We start from the raw sequence: 20,569 nt of genomic DNA on the forward strand, positions 1-20,569 counted from the left end.
ATATAAAGCCAAAAGAAAATCGTATAAAAAAGAATTTAGTTTTAAATACCCTTTTGGCCTCACTGGGGCCAAATAGTAGGATGTACTCAAATTTGGCTTTCACTATAGTATTGAGCAAAATCTGCTGTGCCACTGCAACCTCTATTTGTGAATAGCCAAATGCTTGCTCTTACTTCTCTGTGATCAATGACAGTAGGATGTCACATAAGTTACCAACTTATCCTATCACCAAAAACATTATCAATATGAACATGCCATATAGACTTATTGTGAATTTTCATAAGCAGTCCAGATATAACAAATATCTCTGTATGTGCCTTACAGACTGAATTTCTAATAGTTAAAATGTAAATTCACTACTATGGGATTAAAATGCTACTGTATTTATAATTGTGACAGATGTTAATCTTATGAATAAAAACACTTAATAACTTTCAAGTAGTTAACTACAGAGACTAACAGTTAAAATAAAGTATGTTCCTTATATAGCTTTAGGAACAGCTTCATCTTTTTTGAGCCAATAAATGTTTAGTAAAATCTTCATAGATTTTAACAACAAATAAAGCAATCTTCAAGAATTGTATTTAATTTTTTGGTATTTAATTCAAATTTAGCTCATGAGTCTTAAGAAAAAGTCCTATGTGGAGTTTCTTGATGATAAATTAAAAGCACCACTGTCACCTTTGCATATCAAAAATTCTCAAGGGGATAAAAACTTTGTAAACATATACAAGATCTATGAAAAATCATCTTCAACCAAGACATTAAAAAACACATGAACAGAATGACAGTTAGATGTGTTCTGACCAACTGATTTGTCAAATCAATAAAAGTACTTTAGGATAATAGCTTGCTGTTCTGAGTAGATGGAAAGTAAGAAAAAATTACATCGGCCCAAGCTATAGTCCTACACTATAACATTCCTTCTAACATGCAGTTCCAAAACACACTTTCCCAAATTATGTTCTACTATATACAAAAGGATTAGGAAGAATGTTACATGATTTATTTGTGTATTGTGAACAATACAGAAAACCACTAGAAGTCTTGGAAAGTTTCTGCTTTCCTTGCTTGCTGAGAGATTTATGAGTATCCCACAACTGACAAGTGAATTTGAATGAATCAATGTTTACAGAATAAAGCTGTCAAGAAACTGTCATTGATAACAGTAAAAGCTGAGTATCAGCACCCAAATCACACATTTTTGTTCATACCCTTCAGCTGTGTGTTCAGAAAATTAAAGCAAAAAAATAGCATAAAAGTTGCCGGCTGCTGGCAGAGAATGATTCACTTTCATTCTTCAATTCAGACAACCTGCAGAGCCTTTCTAAGAGGCTTAAGAATTTCGCCTCCTCATGTACCATACATAATGTTCAACAAACAAGATGGAAAAAGCAGCTGTTAAATGTTAAAAAGGGCTAACCAAATAAAAGTTTAACCATGGTATGCAGAACAAAAAAATAGCAAGACTTATTAACAACCCATGGTTTCTCACAGTTTGCTGGAACATGCAGAAGAAAATGATCTCAATGACAGGCCTTGAGAGTACACCTCCGCCCTACAGGTGTGTGCTAAAATGCTCCTACTGGCTGAGACCAGAGGAAAAAGACATCCTCATTTTGAAAGTCTTTCTTATTTCTTACCCCATCACTGCACAGACACAAGGTTTTAGGAAAAAATGTTTTCAGGTGATTGTGTGAAGCAGCAAATACATGCAAAACTACAAAATGGAAGTTGCCCAAGGACAACTACAACCCTGTTGTGGGCAATGCCAGACGGCCTCTACTCTAAGCAGCACACAAGCATCAGCACAATCAACAAAATCTCCAAAGTCTATAATCTAGTTACTATTCAGAAGAAAAGCTTGATCCTGTGAAGGTCACTTCACCTCAGCAACGCCATAGCCAAAGGCTGAACATCTTCCTTTCCCACTGACCTCACTACCGCAGACACACAATTAGTAACCACCAACAGCAACCCAGCACCTGAATCACTTTCCTGTACTGTACCCTTCAAGCTTTTAAAATCTGACGAAAATATATCATTAAAAAACCACCACTGAATTTTTTGGAAGAAAATTGCAAATTTAACCTAGAAACACATTCAACAATGGTACATTTGACTATGATAATGGCTGAATATCAATTTAGTTTGGCCAGTCAGCACTCATTCAAATGTGTATGCTGTGCCTGTCTGTGACATGGAAACTGAAGTCCATACGTCAATGAAAGAAAAGCAAGCAAATCTGTAACCCATGATTAATGAAAATCTGACCTTGGTTTGTAATCACTAAAGGCTACCTAAAAAGGTAATACAACAGGCTAGGTGTCATGGCTCACGCCTGTAATTGTAGCACCCCAGGAGGCTGAGGCAGGAGGATAGCTTGAGCCCAGGAGCTTGAGACCAGCCTGAGCAAGAGTGTGACCCCCATCTCTACTAAAAATAGCAAAATTAGCTGGGCATGGTGGCCAGTGCCTGTAGTCCCAGCTGCTCAGGAGGGCTTGAGCTTGAGTATTTTGAGGTTGCAGAAAGAAATTAGAAAGAATTTAATAGAAAATAGAAAGAAATTAATTGGACAACTAAAAATATATATAAAAAAAAAATTAGCCAGCCGTGGTGGTGCATGCCTGTAATCCCAGCTACTCTGGAGGCTGAGACAGGAGGACTGCTCGTGCCCAGGAGTTTGAGGTTGCTGTGAGCTAGGCTAACACCATGGCACTCTAGCCGGGGCAACAAGAGTGAGACTCTGTCTCCAAAAAAAAAAACAAACCTCAAGGGTTGACATAAAATGCTTAATTGATCTTTTTATAAAAATTATTTAAAACATTTCTTTTTTACTCTGAAAACTCAATAATTTGAAATATGAAACCATAACATTTTTCCTTTAATAACTTCTACATGTATAAATTAACCAGGGCTTGGCACCTCCAGAGTATTCCAGGCACTTTACAAGACACCTGTGCTGCCAGCACAAGGGATCACCTTCACACAACCCAGATGTGAACTGGGCCAGGAGGAACAGGTAGTCCAGATCCTCCAGGACAAGTAAGGAAAGGGCAACACTGAAAGCAGCAATGTGCTTGGATGCTGAGGCGGTGGGAGACTGCATGGACCAGCCCCAGTCTACACTGAGAACTACCAGGAGACTACCTGACAGCAGACTGTGGTGACCTTTCCTCAGGTTACATCTGTCCTTTTTCTGAAGGTAGAGAACATACTCTGCAAAAGTTTTGAGGTGAGAAAACAAAGGCCGTAACATGGAGATGGTAGAAGTGGTAATATCAAGGAAAGAAAGAGGCTGGATCTACTAAGAAGAGTTAACTGAACTTAGTGTCTCAAATAGACAGCTGTAAAATATCTATGAAAATCTGCATAACATCATAATGTCAATGAAAGCATTGGGTAAAAGAACATTAGGATATCTGGAAATACATTCAGGTTATTTTGTGTTAATAGCAAATGCAGTACCAAGACATACATTCAAGTGACAGACATTAACATCCCAAAGAAATACCCAACATGTCTGTCAGCATCTACTCACGAAATAAATTAAAAAATTAAAAAAAATAAATTTTAAAAAACGGAAAGGCCAGGCACGGTGTTTCACGCCTGTTATCTAGCACTCTGAGAGGCCGAGGTGGGAAGATTGCTTGAGCTCAGGAGTTTGAGACCAGCCTTAACGAGAGCAAGACCCTGTCTCTACTATAAATAGAAAGAAAATTAAGCCAAACAACTAAAACAGAAAAAAATTAGCCCAGCACAGCAGCCTGTAGTCCCAGCTACTCAGGAGGCTGAGGCAGGAGGATCGCTTAAGCCCAAGAGTTTGAGGTTGCTGTGAGCTAGACTGACGCCACAGCACTCTCTAGCCTAGGCAAGAAAGTGAGACTCTGTCAATTCTGTCTCAAAAAAAAAGGAAAAAAGGAAATACTCAACAACATGATTAAGTGTGACGATACCTACCAACTCAGTGGCTGTGGAACTTCAACTTTCTGACCATCCACCTCCAAGTCCTCCAATTCCTTGAAATACTTGTTTTTTAAGCAATGGAGAATCTCTTTTGCATGGCTATTAAAACATAACAAAGTTTCAAATTAGTCTAAAAAGCTAATTTAATACATTGTATCTTTTTAAAACTGCAGGTGTTTTAAAACTAGATCCAACTTTGCATAGAGGGAAGACATTCTTTAGTCATCGTCTTTTTCCTGTATCCTATCCCTTCAAAATTTAAAGAATCTTCATTGTTTGATCCCGAAAAACAAAACTGTGTTTATTCCAAATATACCTATGGTTTCATTCTCACTTGCAACTTATTTGCAGAAATTTAACTATAAAGACTGAAAAAAAAGACCAGATGATTTCATCCATATTTGATGTCATAAATTCTCTTGTAGGATCCTCAGTTCACCAATAATCAGAATCCAAACCTTTCTCTGATTATATTTCCATTTCTTATTCTAACCATTCACCTGCAATACGTCTCTATGTCATCAGACCCTTGTGCTCCCTCTTCAATGATCCCCGAGTCTACATGGCTGATATGCAACGTTCGCTGGCACTATAAAATTTGGGAGAAAACCGCCTCGCTTTTAACATCGGGCATCCTAGCCCCAATTCCCAAGAAAATGAACAGCCCCTCACCTTTTGTAACCGGTAATTCTTAAAGTGGCCGGGAGAGGCTCCCGGAGCGCGCCCATGAACTGGTCCCACTCGCCCTCGGGCACGATCTTGAGCTCCTGGTAGTAGTGCTCGAACAGCTTGTTCTCCTTGACGATCTCGGGGTACCCGCCTTCCCAGCCCTGCGGAAGGAAAAGGCGTCGTACCCCGAGGCCCGAGGAGCCGCCCCGCAGGCCCGGGGTCCGGGAGGCACACGCGGGGCCCCAGCCCGCCCGCCGCCCCCGGCTCCTACCGCCTCGCCGCGCTTCCCGCCGCCCTCGGCGCCATCCTCCGCGCCCTCGGGCCGCTGCTGCTGCTGGAGCCGCCGGGCCCGCGACCGCCGCCCCATGGCCCACGCGGCCGCGCAGGCCGCTCGCAGACACCTGCCCGCCACTGCCCCGGCTGCGCGCCGCACTTCCGGTCCGAACGCGAGGACCCCACGCGTCTGGGCCCGGTCCCTTCCGGAGCCTGCAGGGACCCTCGAGAACTGAGCCCAAAGCGGCGCAGTCCGCCCTCCCGGAAGACAACGTGCGACAGAAAATTGCAGACAGCCGTGAGGGGGAGAAAGGCTCCGGGGAACAGCCCCAAGGGCGTCCCCGCGCGGAACGGCCGGGTCTCGCACGCGGGCTCAGGCAGCTCCGCGGGCAGCCCGAGGGCGGCGCGTGCGCAGAGCGGCGTGGGGGCGGGGCTCCGGCGGCCGGGCGGGGGCGGGCCCGCGGCAGGCCCCGCCCACGCAGGTGCCAGTCCCCGCCCCGCCCGGCGCGACAGCGGGGCCGGCCGGCGGGGTCTGGGCGCGGCCCCGGTGCGAGGGCGTCGCAGGCTCGCGGGCATCAGAGAGCCGCGCCTCCGCCCCTCGCCGGCGCCCTATATGTGGGCCGCCGCGGGCGCCGGGGCATGGGGCGAGCCGTTCCTCCGCGGCGATGGCGCTGGCGCTGGCGCAGGAGCCCCCGCTGGACGCGCTCGCCTACCTGGAGTGCCTGCTGGCGCTGCTGGGCTTCGCGGCGCTCTCGCTCGTGGGCCCGCCCTACGGCCGCTACTCCTCGGCCAGCTCCGGGCCCCGGGTGCCGGCCAGGGCCGCCTGGGCCGTGCAGGAGCTGCCCTCGCTGGCCGTGCCGCTGTACCAGTGCGCCCGCGCGTCGCCCGAGCGCCTCCGCTGCGCGCCCAACCGCGTCCTGCTGGCCATGTTCCTCGCCCACTACACGCAGCGGTAACGTCGCGGGCCCCGGCCTGCGCCTCCCCCGGGCTCTCCTCCTGCCCTGCGCCCCTGCCCGCCCCCCCCCCGGGCGTCCTCTCCGCGCTGGTCCCTTCCCCCGCCGGCCGCGGGTGCTGTCCCGTGCCCCTGGCTCCGGAATCCAGTTGAGACACAAGTAGGGATTAGTCTGGGGAAAGCGGGAGACGGTTAGAAAGGATTGAAAGGTGAAAGGGAGTGATAGAAAAGTTGTGCAGCTTTGATCTGGAAAGTGTTAGCTGTACAATAATCCTTGGTTTTGTTCCCTCAGATCCAGACTTCGGGGCCCAAAGTATTAGGGGTCCAAAGTAGAGTGCTGGTGGTCTCACGTCGCCTTGTCCGTCGTGTATTATTGCTCTTTTTCTGCCGTTGCTCCTTTCGGCATCTTTGGTGGTGAAACTGGTGGTGGAGCTGTTTTCTCCTAGCCGAATGATCCAGCTGCAGCTTGGAAGCCTGGTCTCCTAAACTCACTTTGTGATTTCCCCACTGCAAGCTTGGTCTCTTTCAGGGTCCTTCACCTCCACAAAATGCAGGGGGCCCCAGGGCTTGCATAATGGCTTTCCATGCAGCAACCTCAAACCTTAACAGGTGGAGTCCTAAAGATGACTTCTAAATCTTTTGTTTTCTGTTTTCGAAAGGATCTCTCTGCAGCAGAGAAAGTTGAACCACCTTAAAATACCCACTTCCTGGAGATAGAGGAAGAATTCATTAGGTGTTTATAAGCCTCTCTACTTTCTCCTTGTATCTTACATTCCAGTAAGGAGGAAGGCCAGGCTTCCCAGCTCCAATGCTAGAACAAGTGTCTGACACCTACTACCGTTCTCAGTACATAAGTTAACCCGGATACGGGCACCTTATACCTACCTGATGTAGTCGGTGTCCCCATTCTGCTTTTATGTGGGCACTTTACAAAGGCTTAGTGAATGCTGTGTACCTGAAGCTCTTTACCATTAAGGAATAGTCAGGCTGCTGGATTTTTTTTTTTTTTTGGTAAGATGATCAAACATTGCTGAAATTCAAATATTCAGACTTTCCTATCTGTGTATACTTTTCCATAAATACTCCAGAAGCGGTGTCTGTCTGTTTTTCTAATGGCTAGAAGCAAGCTCTGGGGTCAGACTGTTAGGTGCCATCCCAACCCCATCACTGTCAACCTCAGTGATCACTGCTGCTCTGCACCAGCTGTTGCCCACCTGTAAAATGGGCATGGTGATGGTACCACCCTGTGGGGCTGGCATGCATTTTAAGCAAAGGCAGCTCCCTAAAATGCTTGCATGGTGCCGGCACATCTGCAGGCTCAATAAATAACGCACTGTTTTGCATTGCTGTGCATGCATATCTATGCCTGTACTTTGTGGGTCATTCCTGCACACTGTGGCCAGCCTTCCTTGCCAATGAACATGTGGCATTGGAAACAATGTTGCATCTGAAAGCCTGAGTTGAAACTTTCAGACTTAACACATCATGTTTAATTGTACCCGGGCTCACTTGTGGGAGAACGAATGCAGCCTCCCACGGGGCAAAGGCACCACAGAACTTGAGTAGATCATTCCGCAAAGGTGAGAGCACTGAGACACAGCTGGCGAGTGTTCTACCCGAGGCTGTTGGCCGGGGCATTGCTGGGCCTAGACTGATTCCCAGACTAGTGGTCTCAAAAACTGCTCCAGAATGCTTTGCCAGGTCAGGCATAGTTTTTAAAACTGGTGGTCTTTTTATTTTTTTTTATTTTTATTTTTTTTGAGACAGAGTCTCACTTTGTTGTCCAGGCTAGAGTGAGTGCCGTGGCGTCAGCCTAGCTCACAGCAACCTCAATCTCCTGGGCTTGAGTGATCCTTCTGCCTCAGCCTCCCGAGTAGCTGGGACTACAGGCATGCGCCACCATGCCCGGCTAATTTTTTTATATATATATCAGTTAGCCAATTAATTTCTTTCTATTTATAGTAGAGACGGGGTCTCGCTCTTGCTCAGGCTGGTTTTGAACTCCTGACCTTGAGCAATCCACCCGCCTCGGCCTCCCAAGAGCTAGGATTACAGGCGTGAGCCACAGCGCCCGGCCTGGTGGTCTTTTTAAATTGTACATTTTCCTGTCTACATAGTCTGTGTGGTTTGGGGACATTTAGGTTTTCTAAATAGAAAAGATAAACATTTTCCATTCTACTCAAGCAACTTATTTATTAAACAGTCATTTGACCTAAGTCGGTGAGCACTTGGAGGAGAAGCAGGGTGGAAACAGCATTTAGCACTGGCGATAGACCATCCCAGCGGGGCCGGTGACCGGTGTGGGGAACTGCAGATGATACGAGACCCAGCGAGAGACGAGGCTGCAGGAACACAAGCCCGAGCTGTGCTGTGCGGAGGCGGGAGAAAGCTGAGCCTGGGGAGGTGCTTCGGCCAACTGGGCAGCACCTTGCAGAACTTGAGAGGAGTCCACAGGGCCCCTGCCGCGTGGGGAGGGATGGGGTTGAGGAGGAGTTAGGCGGGGCCTGCCCTGAGGAGTGTGAGCCCCTCCTGGCAGCAGTGAGGGCCTGGCCAGGCCCAGGGGCTTGCCAGAGACAGTGAGGCCCAAAGGCAGCAGGACTGCAGCTATTCCCAGAGCGACTGACAGTTCAGGGGACGATGAGGATGGAACAGTCAGCTCAGGGAGGAAGGAAAAGGAAAGGAAGGCTGTGTTTACCTGTGAGATAGAGGCGACCTCACGTTTCTGTGTATTTGTCCAGCAGACGTTCACTGAGGACTGATGTTTGGCCCTGCTGTAGTACCGGGCAGGCAGAGACACGATATTCCCTATCAGGCGAGGAGCACAAGGCTATGGGGGCTCTGCAGGACTTTTTGGGCAAAAGTGCCAGGGAGGGGAGGGCAGCCTCACCGCGAGGGGAACGGGGCAAAGCTGTGATACAGAGCAAGCTCCCGCCTGGCCTGTTTCCCCCAAGGACATCTTCAAGAATGTCTTCAGGGCCCAGAGTAGGGACAGGAGTTGCCTGCCTTCTTTCTGCGCTGAAGCCTCTTGCTTTTAGCCCCGGGTGTGTGGGGTCTTGAGGGCAGAGGCAGTGTCTTCTCACTCAGTTCCTAGCCTTCCTGAGCGTGGAGAGCGTCTGGCTTGGTGCCAGCTACCTGAGGCAGGTGCGTTCTCCTGCCTCTTACCAGGCCTCCTGCCTTCTCACCCAAGGGCCCTCCCAAACCTGTGCTTTACTCTGTCCTACGACCTTCACCCTCTGCTCTCCTTGTTACCCAGGTCTGACACTCTGTGGTCACAGTGCTGCTCCCTCCTCTGCCTCCCCCGTTCTCATCCTGTTCCCTGGCCCTCCGTTCCATCTCCCTGGGCTGGTGCCCTAATCCAGGTCCTAGTCACCAGTTTGGGTTCTTGCTGAGCTTCCTCACCCTTCCCCCGCCCCCTACGCTCTTTCCCTACCCTCAACTTTAGATCTTGCTTTGCTAGATGGCAGCAGGCTCCTGTTGTCACCAGCATCAGCTCAGGACAGCATATGTATGCCAGAGGCCACCAGAGCCAGGTGCCATCCATCTGCCCTCATGCCCTGCTTTCTCTGTGGCCAAGCAGGCTTGTCCAGTATTTCCTGGACTGCCTCTGCTCACAGATCATCCCTTCCTGCTCACAGCAGTGACTTCCTTAGTCAGGGGGTTATTTCTTCATCACTCGTCCATTAACGCTGTAGTCCTCAACCCCTGGGCTGCAGACTGGTGCCAGTCCATGGCTGGCCTGTTAGGAACCGGACCGCACAGCAGGAGGTGAGTGGCAGAGCGAAGCTTCATCTGTATTTACAGCCAGTCCCCTTCGCTGGCATTGCCGCCTGTCTCCGCCTCCTGTCAGATCAGTGGTGGCATTAGATTCTCATAGGAGCGCAACTCCTGCTGTAAACTGCCCAAGTGAGGGGTCTAGGCTGCGTGCTCCCTATGGGAATCTAATGCCCGATGGTCTGAGAGGGGGCTGAGGTGGTGATGCTAGCGCTGGGGAGCAGCTGCAAAAACAGATGACCATTAGCATAGAGGTTAACAATGTAATAATAATAGAAATAAAGTGCACAGTAAATGCAATGCGTTTGAATCATCCCGAAACCACCACACCCCTCAGTCTGGAAAAATTACCTTCCATGAAGCCAGTCCCTGGTGCCAAAAAGGTTGGGACCACTGATTTAACAGACAAAGGGCCAGAGCCCCAGGCGCTGCTTGCCCTGGGAGCCTTCAGTGGTCGTTTTGTCATGTCCAGTTGCCAGGTGGCCCCAGAGTGCTGCCACCAGATGCCTGCAAGGCCCCCTCTTCCTAACACCTGCCCTGAGGTGTGTGCTCAGCCAGAGCCGTGGCCTGCGCGCTTTTGCTTCTGTGGTGAACTCAGATTCTGAGGCCTCGGAGAACCTCACCTACTTCTGATTCATCATTCCTCTTGCATAATTCTATCAATGGGCTCTTGGGGGAGGCCTGGCCCAGCCTCACTTTTAAATGAGTCATGTGACATGTTAAAACAGTAGCGGGGAACTGAGAGGATGAAGGATGTTAAAAGATAAAATTAGCCACATTAAAATTTTAGGGAGTTTACTTAAGCAAACAGATTCATGAATCAGTGCCAAACCACAAAGGTTTAGGCTCCCTCAAGGGGGCTGCTTATTTTGTAAGGTGTTTGCACAAGCAAGACACATTTGATTGGTTAGAGTAGAAGTCCCCAGATGGAGGTTAATTCATGGCTTCTGATTGGTAAGTGTCTAGTTGGAGGTTAGTTGGCAGTTTCTGATTGGTAACGTCTCCAGTTGGAGGTGAATTGGTGGTTTCTGATTGATCACGCCTAAGTTTCCTTTTACTATTTATACTGAGTTGGGTTTTGTTTTCCTTATGTAGGACCCAAAGCACCATCTCAACCTAATGGCCTTCCAATTAATTTGTTTTCAAGGAGAGTGCACTGTATCTTTGGCCCTTGCTGAGTGGATTTGAATAATCTGAGAAGAGAAAAACTATGCAAAAGTATAGAATGATGAAAAGTGAAATATTCATTGTGACCATAGTGTTGCTTTGAAAAAGCAAGGTATTTATTTAAGCATGCAGCTTTGTTGGCATCTGTGTGATTAAGTCATCATTGCAAAAGAGTCTTCTACAGAAGGAAAGACAAGCAAGAGGAACAGATCCAAATCTAAGAAGTGCTATAGATTTCAGTGGTCTCAAATTGTTGAGAAAAAGTAATAAAGTTAATTATTTAAATTAACTACTCTCCAGGCTGGTCGCAGTGGCTCATATCTGTAATCCTAGCACTTTGAGAGGCCAAGGCAGGAAGATCACTTGAGTCCAGGAGTTCAAGACAAGCCTGGGCAACATAGTGATACCCCATCTCTACAAAAAATAAAAATATTAGCCAGGCCTAGTCACACATGCCTGCAGTCTCAGCTACTTGGGAGGCTAAGGCAGGAGGATCACTTGAGCTCCAGGAGTTAGAGGTTGCAGTGAGTTATGATGACAACACTGCACTCCAGCCTGGGCTGGAGTGAGACCTCAAAACAAAAAAAGACAAAACTCTCAGTTTTAAGCATTTAATAGTAATTAAGTCTCCCATGGCCTAAATTACTCCCAAATTACCAAATTAGATATTTAATTGTTCCCTAACTTAGGGGTGCACCACTGCAGATGGTCCTGAGAGATGACATCCAATTGCTTGTATTTTCAAGTCAAGTCATTTGCTGAATGATCGCCTTATTTGCCATGGCAAGAAAACCGAGGCATTATTATTCCAGTTTGTTGGTAAGGTATTTCAAGAGATAATTTTTTAGTTTACTATATGAATTAAATCTTGCCTCCAAAATCATAAAACCCAAAAATCTTACTTTAAATGTTTAAAAAGTGGTCATTTCGGTATATGTATACCATGGAGTGCTATTCAGCTCTAAGAAACAATGGTGATATAGCACATCTTATATTTTCCTGGTTAGAGCTGGAACCCATACTACTAAGTGAAGTATCCCAAGAATGGAAAAACAAGCACCAGATATATTCTCCAGCAAACTGGTATTAACCGAGTAGCACCTAAGTGGACACATAGGTGCTACAGTAATAGGGTATTGGGGAGGAGGGAGGGGGGAGGGGGGCGGATATATACATACATAATGAGTGAGATGTGCACCATCTGGGGGATGGTCATGATGGAGACTCAGACTTTTGGGGGGAGGGGGGGAAATGGGCATTTATTGAAACCTTAAAATCTGTACCCCCATAATATGCCAAAATAAAAAAAGGAGAAAAAAAAAAAAGTGGTCATTCCAAGTGATTGCATTTTGATTCTCTGTGATGAACACTTTACCTCGAGTCTTTCCTCTTCTGAGCAGATCACATCCAGCAGATGGACATGAGCAGTAATTCACCAATTAATTGTGTTTAGTACTGTGTCAGCAGTTGTCCTGCTGGTTTGAAATCACAAGTGCTGCCTAGGAGTCTGGAAAGCTCAGAGCTCCACGTGGCTTTCTGCTGGTGCCGCCCCAAAGCCTTCATGGAAAGTGACAGCAGACGTGTAGGCTAGCGCTGGTGATTTTGTTCTTCTTGGTAATCCATCTCTCTTTTTTCAGGGGGGCAGGGATTAAGTGGTTATGATTTAATGCATTACAAGGTCAATAACATGCGTTTAGTTCAGATTTCTTTCTTTTTATGACATGCTTTTTTTTTTAATTTCAGAATATTACCGAGGTACAAATGTTTCGGTTACATAAGTTGCTTTTGTACCATTTGAGTCAAAGTTATAAGTGTGTCTATCACTCAGATGGTGTGCATTGTACCCATTAGGTGTGAATTTGCCCATCCCCCTTCCCCGTCCCACCTGCTGGATTTCCGATGAATGTTACTTCCACGTGTGCGCGTTAAGTGTTGATTGATTAGTTCCAATTTAATGGTAAATACATGTGGTGCCAGTTTTTCGTTCTTGTGATCCTTCACTTAGAAGAATGGTCTCCAGTTCCATCCAGGTTAATACAAGAGGTGCTAGTTCACCATTTTTTTTTAATGGCTGAGTAGTAATTCATGGTATACATATACCACATTTTATCAATCCATTCATGTATTGATGGGCACTTGGGTTGTTTCCACAGCCTTGCAATTGTGAATTGTGCTGCTATAAACATTCACGTGCAGATGTCTTTTTTATAGAATGTCTTTTGTTCCTTTGGGTAAATACTAAGTAGTGGGATTGCTGGGTCAAATGGTAGATCTACCTGTAGCTCTTTGAGGTATCTCCATACTACTATCACAGAGGTTGTACTAGTTTGCAGTCCCACCAGCAGTGTAGGAGTGTTCCTATCTCTCCGTATCCATGCCAGCATTTGTCGTTTTGGGACTTTTTGATAAAAGCCATTGTCACTGGAGTTAAGTGATATCTCATTGTGGTTTTTATTTGCATTTCCCTGATGATTAGAGATGTTGAGCATTTTTTCATGTTTGTTGGCCATTCTTCTGTCTTTTTTTGAAAAGTTTCTGCTGTACATGTCTTTTGCCCACGTTTTAATGAGGGACCAGCCTGCTTACCTCCCAGGCCCTGGGGATGGGCCCAGTGGCCAGATCCTATACCCCCAGGTCTCAATTGCATTGCCCGGAAGCACACAGGGAATATTTGTGCATTAGTCTGGGGAGGTATGTGTGCCTTCAGGGGCCGATCAGTGTGGCTCCCAGCTGTCGTGTGCTCTAGGACACCCCTCCTCCCACGGGAGAGCAGCACTCCCCTCTCAGGAAGGAATCCTGGCAGGGAACCTTTGGCCTGTATCACAGTGGGGGTGGGAGGGGCCCAGTTGGCTTGAGGTCCTGACTGCCTAGCAAAGGCCCAGGAGAAACCTAGGCATAGGGGAGGGTGGAAAGGACCGAGGCCTGCTCCAGACTGCCAGACTGTAGTCTCAGGCAGCCATACCTCCACACTGCAGACTTTCTGGTTGAGTGGGGCCACTTCAGCCCTTCTCTGGCAGCTTTGCCCGGAGGTGGAGAACAGACCTTTGACCCCTGCTAGAGCTAGGAGTTTGGGGACAGGCTCACCCAACCCTGCCGCACCCACTGCCCCACCCACCCCTGCTGAGGTGGAGCATAAGGACGCACCTGGAAGTTCCAGGGTGCCACCCGCCACCTGGGGCACTGGAGTGCTTCTTCCGAGGAACTGGAGCTGGTCACAGGACCCAAAACCAACGTCGTTGCAGCTCGTTCCTTCCCGGCAAGAACCACCTACTGACTGGGAGGTCAGTACCCACACCCTTTTACTGCATTTACTGACTCATCACACAGGGTGTGGCCAAGCCCCACCCACAGGTACCACCTACTGTCCCAGAGATTAAACTGGCCTGTCATTATCTAAACAAAAGAAAATCCCCAAATCCGAAGCAACAGCTCCTCCAGTAACCCATTTTTCTTCCTGTGTGCTTCAGGGTGCTTTCTTTTTCCTTAGAGGGATGACCTGTGTTTGCCTGTTTATTAATTTTGCCCGGTTGTCTCTGAGCCTTTTTGATCAGCAGTGACAGGTCATCAACCCAGGAACTCTGATTCCTCCATGTCACTCTTCCAGTCTGCTGTGAATATGTTAGCTGCCAAGACTTAAGATCCATGTCAGAATGGCATGCAAACGAACTTAGGTCTGAAATGCATGCTCATGCTCCTTGTAGAAAATTTGGAAAACACAGAGGAACTCAAGGAAGAAAATAAAAATTGCCTGTAATTCCATCACTTAGAGATAATGTTGAAACTATTTTGGTATATCTTTTCCCCATCTCTTTCATTGTTTTTAATAAGTTTTTGATAACTTTTTCTAGGCGTAAAGATACACAAAAGCACAATATCTTGTAACTTACTTTGGCACTTAGCATGATAGCATGAGTATGTTTCTGATTTAATAGAAACACCTAATAAAAATGACTTCCAACAATGATTTAATATGCCATGGACCAGGCCTTCCCACTTCTCCCTGGGTCCCTGTGGTGTGGCGGGTGGAGCACCTAGGAAGGTGGCATTGACTCCCTGCCACTGCCTCATCTGTGCTCTCTCCACCTGCCACGTCACGCCCTGAGCCTCCATGCTCTGATCTGTAAAATAGGGATAATGGCAACAGTTTTGAAGTATAAAAAAAGGCATTTAGCATAGGACTATGAGAAACACTTTTATCAGGCACTATATCAGAAGCACTTTTCTTTCTTTTTTTTTTTTTTTTTTTTCCCCTGAGACAGGCTCTCCCTTTGTTGCCTGGACCAGAGTGCCATGGTGTCAGCCTAGCTCACAGTAACCTCCAACTCCTAGGCTCAAGCAATCCTTCTGCTTCAGGCTCCCTAGTAGCTGGGACTCCAGGCATGCACCACCATGCCCAGCTTATTTTTTCTATATATTTTTAGCTGTCCAAGTAATTTCTTTCTATTTTTAGTAGAGATGGGGTCTCACTCTTGCTCAGGCTGATCTTGAACTCCAGAGCTCAAACGATCTGCCTGCCTCGGCCTCCCAGAGTGCTAGGATTACAGGCGAGAGCCACCACGCCCAGCCCAGAAGCACTTTTATGTTATGTCTGTGCTTGTAAGCTCAACCAGAAGGAGATAGCCAACTGCCTTGGCTGTCTAAGGACCAAAGAAACTGGCTCCTTAACACTCTTGGTTCAGCTCCGTCATCAAACAGGTCCCACATTCCAGGTTACCTTACAGACACCAAGGTTTGCAGTTTCAATGGACAGTAAAAACAACTTGATGAAATTCAAGTCTTGTTTCTTTACATGGAATGGAAAGAAGATAGGAAAATTGTAACGCAACAGAACAAAGTGCCAATTTCAGTTTTACACTTCGTCTGATTAGTTGGCAACTAGAATTCCCGTGTAGCTAGCTCCCTGGGCCCCAACTGTTTTGTGTCCCTTAGCTCATTATCAGAACAGAAATAGATTTTGTGACACATTACCTGGTAAAGTACTGTTTGGTCCCAGTGTTTCCTAGTTTCTCTTAAAAATGGTTTCCTTCTTGAGCAATTTTCAACTTCTGGTCCTATACCTTTTGTCAAAGAGGGTTAATAGTCATTTCCAACAGTTGCCATATGGAAGGGTGACTTTGAGTGTGACTGAGACAATGTAGGAGAAAAGGCTTGTGCACACCGTGTCCGTAAGTGAGGTGGCGAGGGCCCTGGGCTGTGTAGCCTTGAGTGGTCTGTGTCCAGGCAGGTGTGCCCACCTCCTTTTCTGTTGAGACTGTCCCCGTGTCCTGAGTGAGACCCCATTGGTTTGCTCTCATAAACTGCCTGGGCTCCACTGTGGTCTGTAAAGTGCTGTTGTCCCTCTAGAGTCTTGAAAGAACCATCTCCCTAAGGGGCTAACAAAAAAATAAATTTATAGCTGGCAGCCACTTAGAGTAGCATAAATCCTGCCTCTAAGGTCAGTAACATAAATATCTCTCCTGCAGAGATGTCATTTAATTGCTACAAAGACAGCAATTAAAAGAAAGCCGAACAGGCAAAAGAAGATATGAATCTTCATTAACATTCCAAAAGGAAAGAAAGTTTCTGGAAGAGGGGAGGAAAGGATAGACTATCTGATGGACCATCATCAGAAATTCCTTGCATATAAAAAGGTTTTTTGAGTATTGTTTAAGCAGCCTTCAGAAAGTTCTGAGCGGACTGTAGGAGTGCGAACTTCCCCTGCCTCCCCAGGAAGAGACAGTACCGGATGCCTCCCGCTATCAAGAAGAAAGAAGAAACTAATTTCTGCTGTGAATCTGCTCCGTGAGAAACAGAGAAACCCAACCCAGCGGCTTCACGGCCGCTTCCTCCGTCCTTGGTCTGCTGGAGCAGAGGGAAAAAGCCATTTCTTACCCTTTGAAAGCACCAAGCACCTTCCCTCCCTCTGCGTCGTGGCCTCTCTTTCTCTCTCTTTCTCAGGAAAATAAATAAACATTTACTCCCAAATATCCTCATTCCTGAGACTTCTTTCTGGGCTTCACACCCTAACAAGTCTAGACGAAAACTCCAACAAAAGCCATTCCTAGAAACTGCCCTCACCACCCGCATTCTGGTTCTAGTTGGCCCGAGACAAAGGAAAGCCTGTGCTGACCACAGTTACCTGGATTTCCAAGGAAGGAGAAGAATTGACGCTAGAGGGAATGACCCAGAAGAAGAAAGACGATCTGAAAGGTGCCAAAAGGGAGCAGAGCACCCGCCACTGGGAGGCCAGTGTGTCCTGAGAGCCCATGGCAGGCTAGGTCCAAGTCGGAGCCCTCAGGAAGGAGGGAGGCGGAGGAGGATCTTATTGTCCCCCTGAGGTCTGCCAGCACAGGCAGCACCACTGTGTTCTCCTGCTGACTTCAGTGGTTTTACAGCGGGCCTGTGGGCATTGGGTCACTGCTGCCCGCGTCAAGGCAGGGATCAGTCTTGGTAAGGCCCAGCTTCCAGCCTCGCCACTTTGCTAGCATTCACGTGAGACCCCAGACAGGGACCAGACCTTCTCCCAGGGTCCTTTGGGAACACCTTCCAGTTTCCCCCGTGGCTTGTGCAGAAGCAGGCGTGGTCCTGTAACTGGACACACAGAAGCACGTCCTTCACCCCAAAGCACAGCCAAGCCCCGTCTGCGGCAGCTGCCCGCCATCGAGTGCCAGCGCCTTACGCAAGAACACGCTCCGAGGAAGTCAGAGAGATGCCTCCAGAATCAACATGCCTGTCTGAACCCAGACCAGACGTCAGCAAACCTTTCCCGGAAAGAGCCAGATAGTGCATGTCTTAAGCTTTGTGAGCCAAGACACACTGTGTAGGTATTTATAAGGAGAGAACACATTTTCACAAAAATTTCAGTCACTAAATTCAAAATATAATTGTTAGTGCAAGTTTGTAATACAGGTCTAATGAGAATAGAATTTTTTTTTTTTTTTTTTGGTGAGGAATAATAACACTTTACTCATTGGGATTCAAAGTTAGTGTTCTCTATTATCAAAATCTGTTGTAAATGCTCATCTGTTAGTGCTTCTCTGTAATGAGATTTTATGTATTTTTTACTTTGAAAATGCAAATGTTGATATCAGTGCACAAGTATATGGTTTTCATTGAGCACATGCACCCCTCACACAGAAGGCAACCTTGGGATTCTGTGAGATTCTTCTCTGGGTATTTGCTTTCCAGTATGTCATTACATTGCAGATTAACATATTTCTGTTACTCTTAGGTGACAACTTCTCAATTACACAGTTAAATGGATTTTGAAGTATGGAAATCCAGGTTCACCAACACTATTAGGGCTTTAGTTTGAGCTTAGAAATTGTGTCCACTGCAAATGTATGGTGAGAATGGAGAGCTCATTTTTAAAAAATTTTAACAGCATGGAAAGTGCTTAAAGCAATTTAACATGACTTGTGATTCAAACAGTGTTGTCATTGAAATGACTTTAACACAGAAGTTTTGCACATAAGTGGTGTTTTGCCTTCTAATTTTAGGTTGAATTTATTAGGCTGCATTATCAAGTCTGTGACAAAAGCTATATTCCAAAGCCCTTCAGAACTCAGTAGTAGTGGTTGAGGGCAGGTCTTGTTCAGAAGAGTTTAAATCTCAGCTCTGAGCTCAAAATAATGCAAGAAGACTTTACCAGGCCATCAAACTGCTGTGTGGTAGGACAAATCAGGACAGTCAGCTTATTTCTGACAAAAAGTTGCAGAACTGATAATAGTTAAGTCCATGAGAGGGATTGTCACATTCACTGTTGATACCGCTGGCCCAATCACACACGGTAGATTTTCTAGAAAGGACTTTCTGATGCAAGAATTAGCTTTTAACACCTTACAATTCCACAAGTCTTGTAAAGTTGTAATTTTTTGGTTTTTCTGTTCCATCCATTTTTACCACTATCAATTGTAACATCTTAGTAGGTTCCACTTTGGAAGTCTACTAAATTAGTGTTTTCTCAACTTCTTTGAAAACATTCTCACCAGTAGTTGTTCCACACAGACTATTGAGAGAGCCTAATTTCTTCAGTCACTTCATCCTTACACTGACTGCTTGAATAAACAACAACCAACGTGCCTACACTTGTGGAGGAGGACTGGTTTGCAAGGCAAAATTTGCCTTGTTTCGTAATTGACTGTTGATATTGCTCCCAGCACCTTTAACTCCTCAAGCACCTGTTATCGCGGAAAGGCTAATCATCTTAATTTTATATCCTCTGGACATGCCTCTTAGGCTGCTGCAATTAATTAACTCACTATTAATACACAACTTTCCTTACTTGATCACTTACTTGGATTGCAGCCTCATTTTCATTTCTTTTGTGAAGGAATGCTGCCATGATAAGCTTCTGTTTTAAATTTTCTACTTTTTCTTACCATCACTTTCCTGTGAGTTGGGAGTATTGTGATAGGCGCTGAGTCTCTTGTCAGGAGACTAGGTCCACTTGTTTTGATGTGATGGGTATGCACCGATAATAAAATTAAGACGTGTGGTACAGTGATGCATATGGCACGTGACACTCACAACTCTGTCAAGTTAAAACTGTGTCCCAGATCTGCAGCCTGCTGAGCAGCAGGGCACAGTCACCAGATTGCCCCGTGCAAACTCCACTGTCAGAACACGAGAGCAGCTGCAGACAATACGTAAAGAAATGGCCTCCGCTGTGTTCCAATAAGACTTTATTTGTGCCTGGCACTCTGGGAGGCCGAGGCGGGAGGATTGCTCAAGGTCAGGGTTTCAAAACCAGCCTGAGCAAGAAGAGCAAGACCCCATCTCTACTAAAAATAGAAATTAATTGGCCAACTGAAAATATACAAAAAAATTAGCCGGGCATGGTAGCGCATGCCTATAGTCCCAGCTACTCGGGAGGCTGAGGCAGGAGGATCGCTTGAGCCCAGGAGTTTGAGGTTGCTGTGAGCTAGGCTGACACCACAGCACTCTAGCCTGGGCAACAGAGCGAGACTCTGTCTCAGAAAAAAAAAAAAAGACTTTATTTGTGGACACTGAAATTTGATTTCATATTCTTTTCATGTGTCATAATGTATATTATTTTGTTTGTTTTTCAAATATTTAAAAATGTAAAAACTATTCTTAGCTCACCTAAAAACAGGTGGTAAACTGGGTTTGGCCCATGGGCCATAGTTTGCCAACAGGCGATCTAGATTCACATTGCCATCGCAGACCCAGAACATTAGTGACAGACAAGGAAAAGGAATGTGAAGACAAAGTGAGAGGCCGGGCGCGGTGGCTCATGCCTGTAATCCTAGCACTCTAGGAGGCTGAGGCAGGAGAATTGCCTGAGCTCAGGTATTGGAGACCAGCTAGCAAAAGGGCAAGACCCTGTCTCTACTAAAAATAGAAAAAATTAGCTGGACATGGTATATGCCTATAGTCCCAGCTATTTGGAAGGCTGAGGCAGGAGGATCACTTGAGCCCAGGAGTTTGAGGTTGCTGTGAGCTAGACTGCTTTGCTCTACACCTGTACAAAGTAATCTTTGGGGACCTGGCTTGAATGCAATGAGAACCTTGAAGACTTCTTTTGATTCGTGTGAATGTTTTCCAAGGAGTTGAGTGATACTATTGATGAGAAAATACATTGAGGATATATAGCCAACATTGTATTACTATTATCATGCTATTATTATTACTGTTACAGTAATAACTAATGACTGATATGGTTTGAACCTGGAGTAGATGACTAGAATGAAAACAAATAAGCTTTTAAATTTTTTCTGTGGTATTGAAGTATAATTTACAAATAATAAAATTAACTCATTTTAAGTCTGT

The 20,569-nt window shown here is 46.2% G+C and overlaps 2 protein-coding genes across 3 annotated transcripts in view; one reads left to right on the forward strand and one right to left on the reverse strand.

Annotated features, from left to right (window-relative positions):
• The window catches only part of NSUN2 (NOP2/Sun RNA methyltransferase 2), a 28,460-nt gene extending 23,365 nt beyond the window's left edge, over positions 1-5,095 (reverse strand). Inside the window, exons 1-3 of the mRNA XM_076007925.1 lie at positions 4,907-5,095; positions 4,639-4,796; positions 3,961-4,065 (exon numbers count right to left, since the gene is read on the reverse strand). Of these exons, the coding sequence (XP_075864040.1) occupies positions 3,961-4,065; positions 4,639-4,796; positions 4,907-5,002 (359 nt within the window). The 5' untranslated portion in view covers positions 5,003-5,095. The remainder of the gene's footprint in view (positions 1-3,960; positions 4,066-4,638; positions 4,797-4,906) is intronic.
• A 316-nt stretch (positions 5,096-5,411) lies between these two features.
• SRD5A1 (steroid 5 alpha-reductase 1) overlaps positions 5,412-20,569 on the forward strand; it is a 36,869-nt gene continuing 21,711 nt past the window's right edge. For both annotated transcript variants that reach the window (XM_076007926.1, XM_012744231.3), the window contains exon 1: positions 5,412-5,860. In XM_076007926.1, the coding sequence (XP_075864041.1) occupies positions 5,574-5,860 (287 nt within the window). In that variant the 5' untranslated portion in view covers positions 5,412-5,573. The remainder of the gene's footprint in view (positions 5,861-20,569) is intronic.

The sequence above is a fragment of the Microcebus murinus genome, chromosome 11 (genome assembly GCF_040939455.1).
Source record: "Microcebus murinus isolate Inina chromosome 11, M.murinus_Inina_mat1.0, whole genome shotgun sequence".
NCBI classification, from domain to species: domain Eukaryota; kingdom Metazoa; phylum Chordata; class Mammalia; order Primates; family Cheirogaleidae; genus Microcebus; species Microcebus murinus.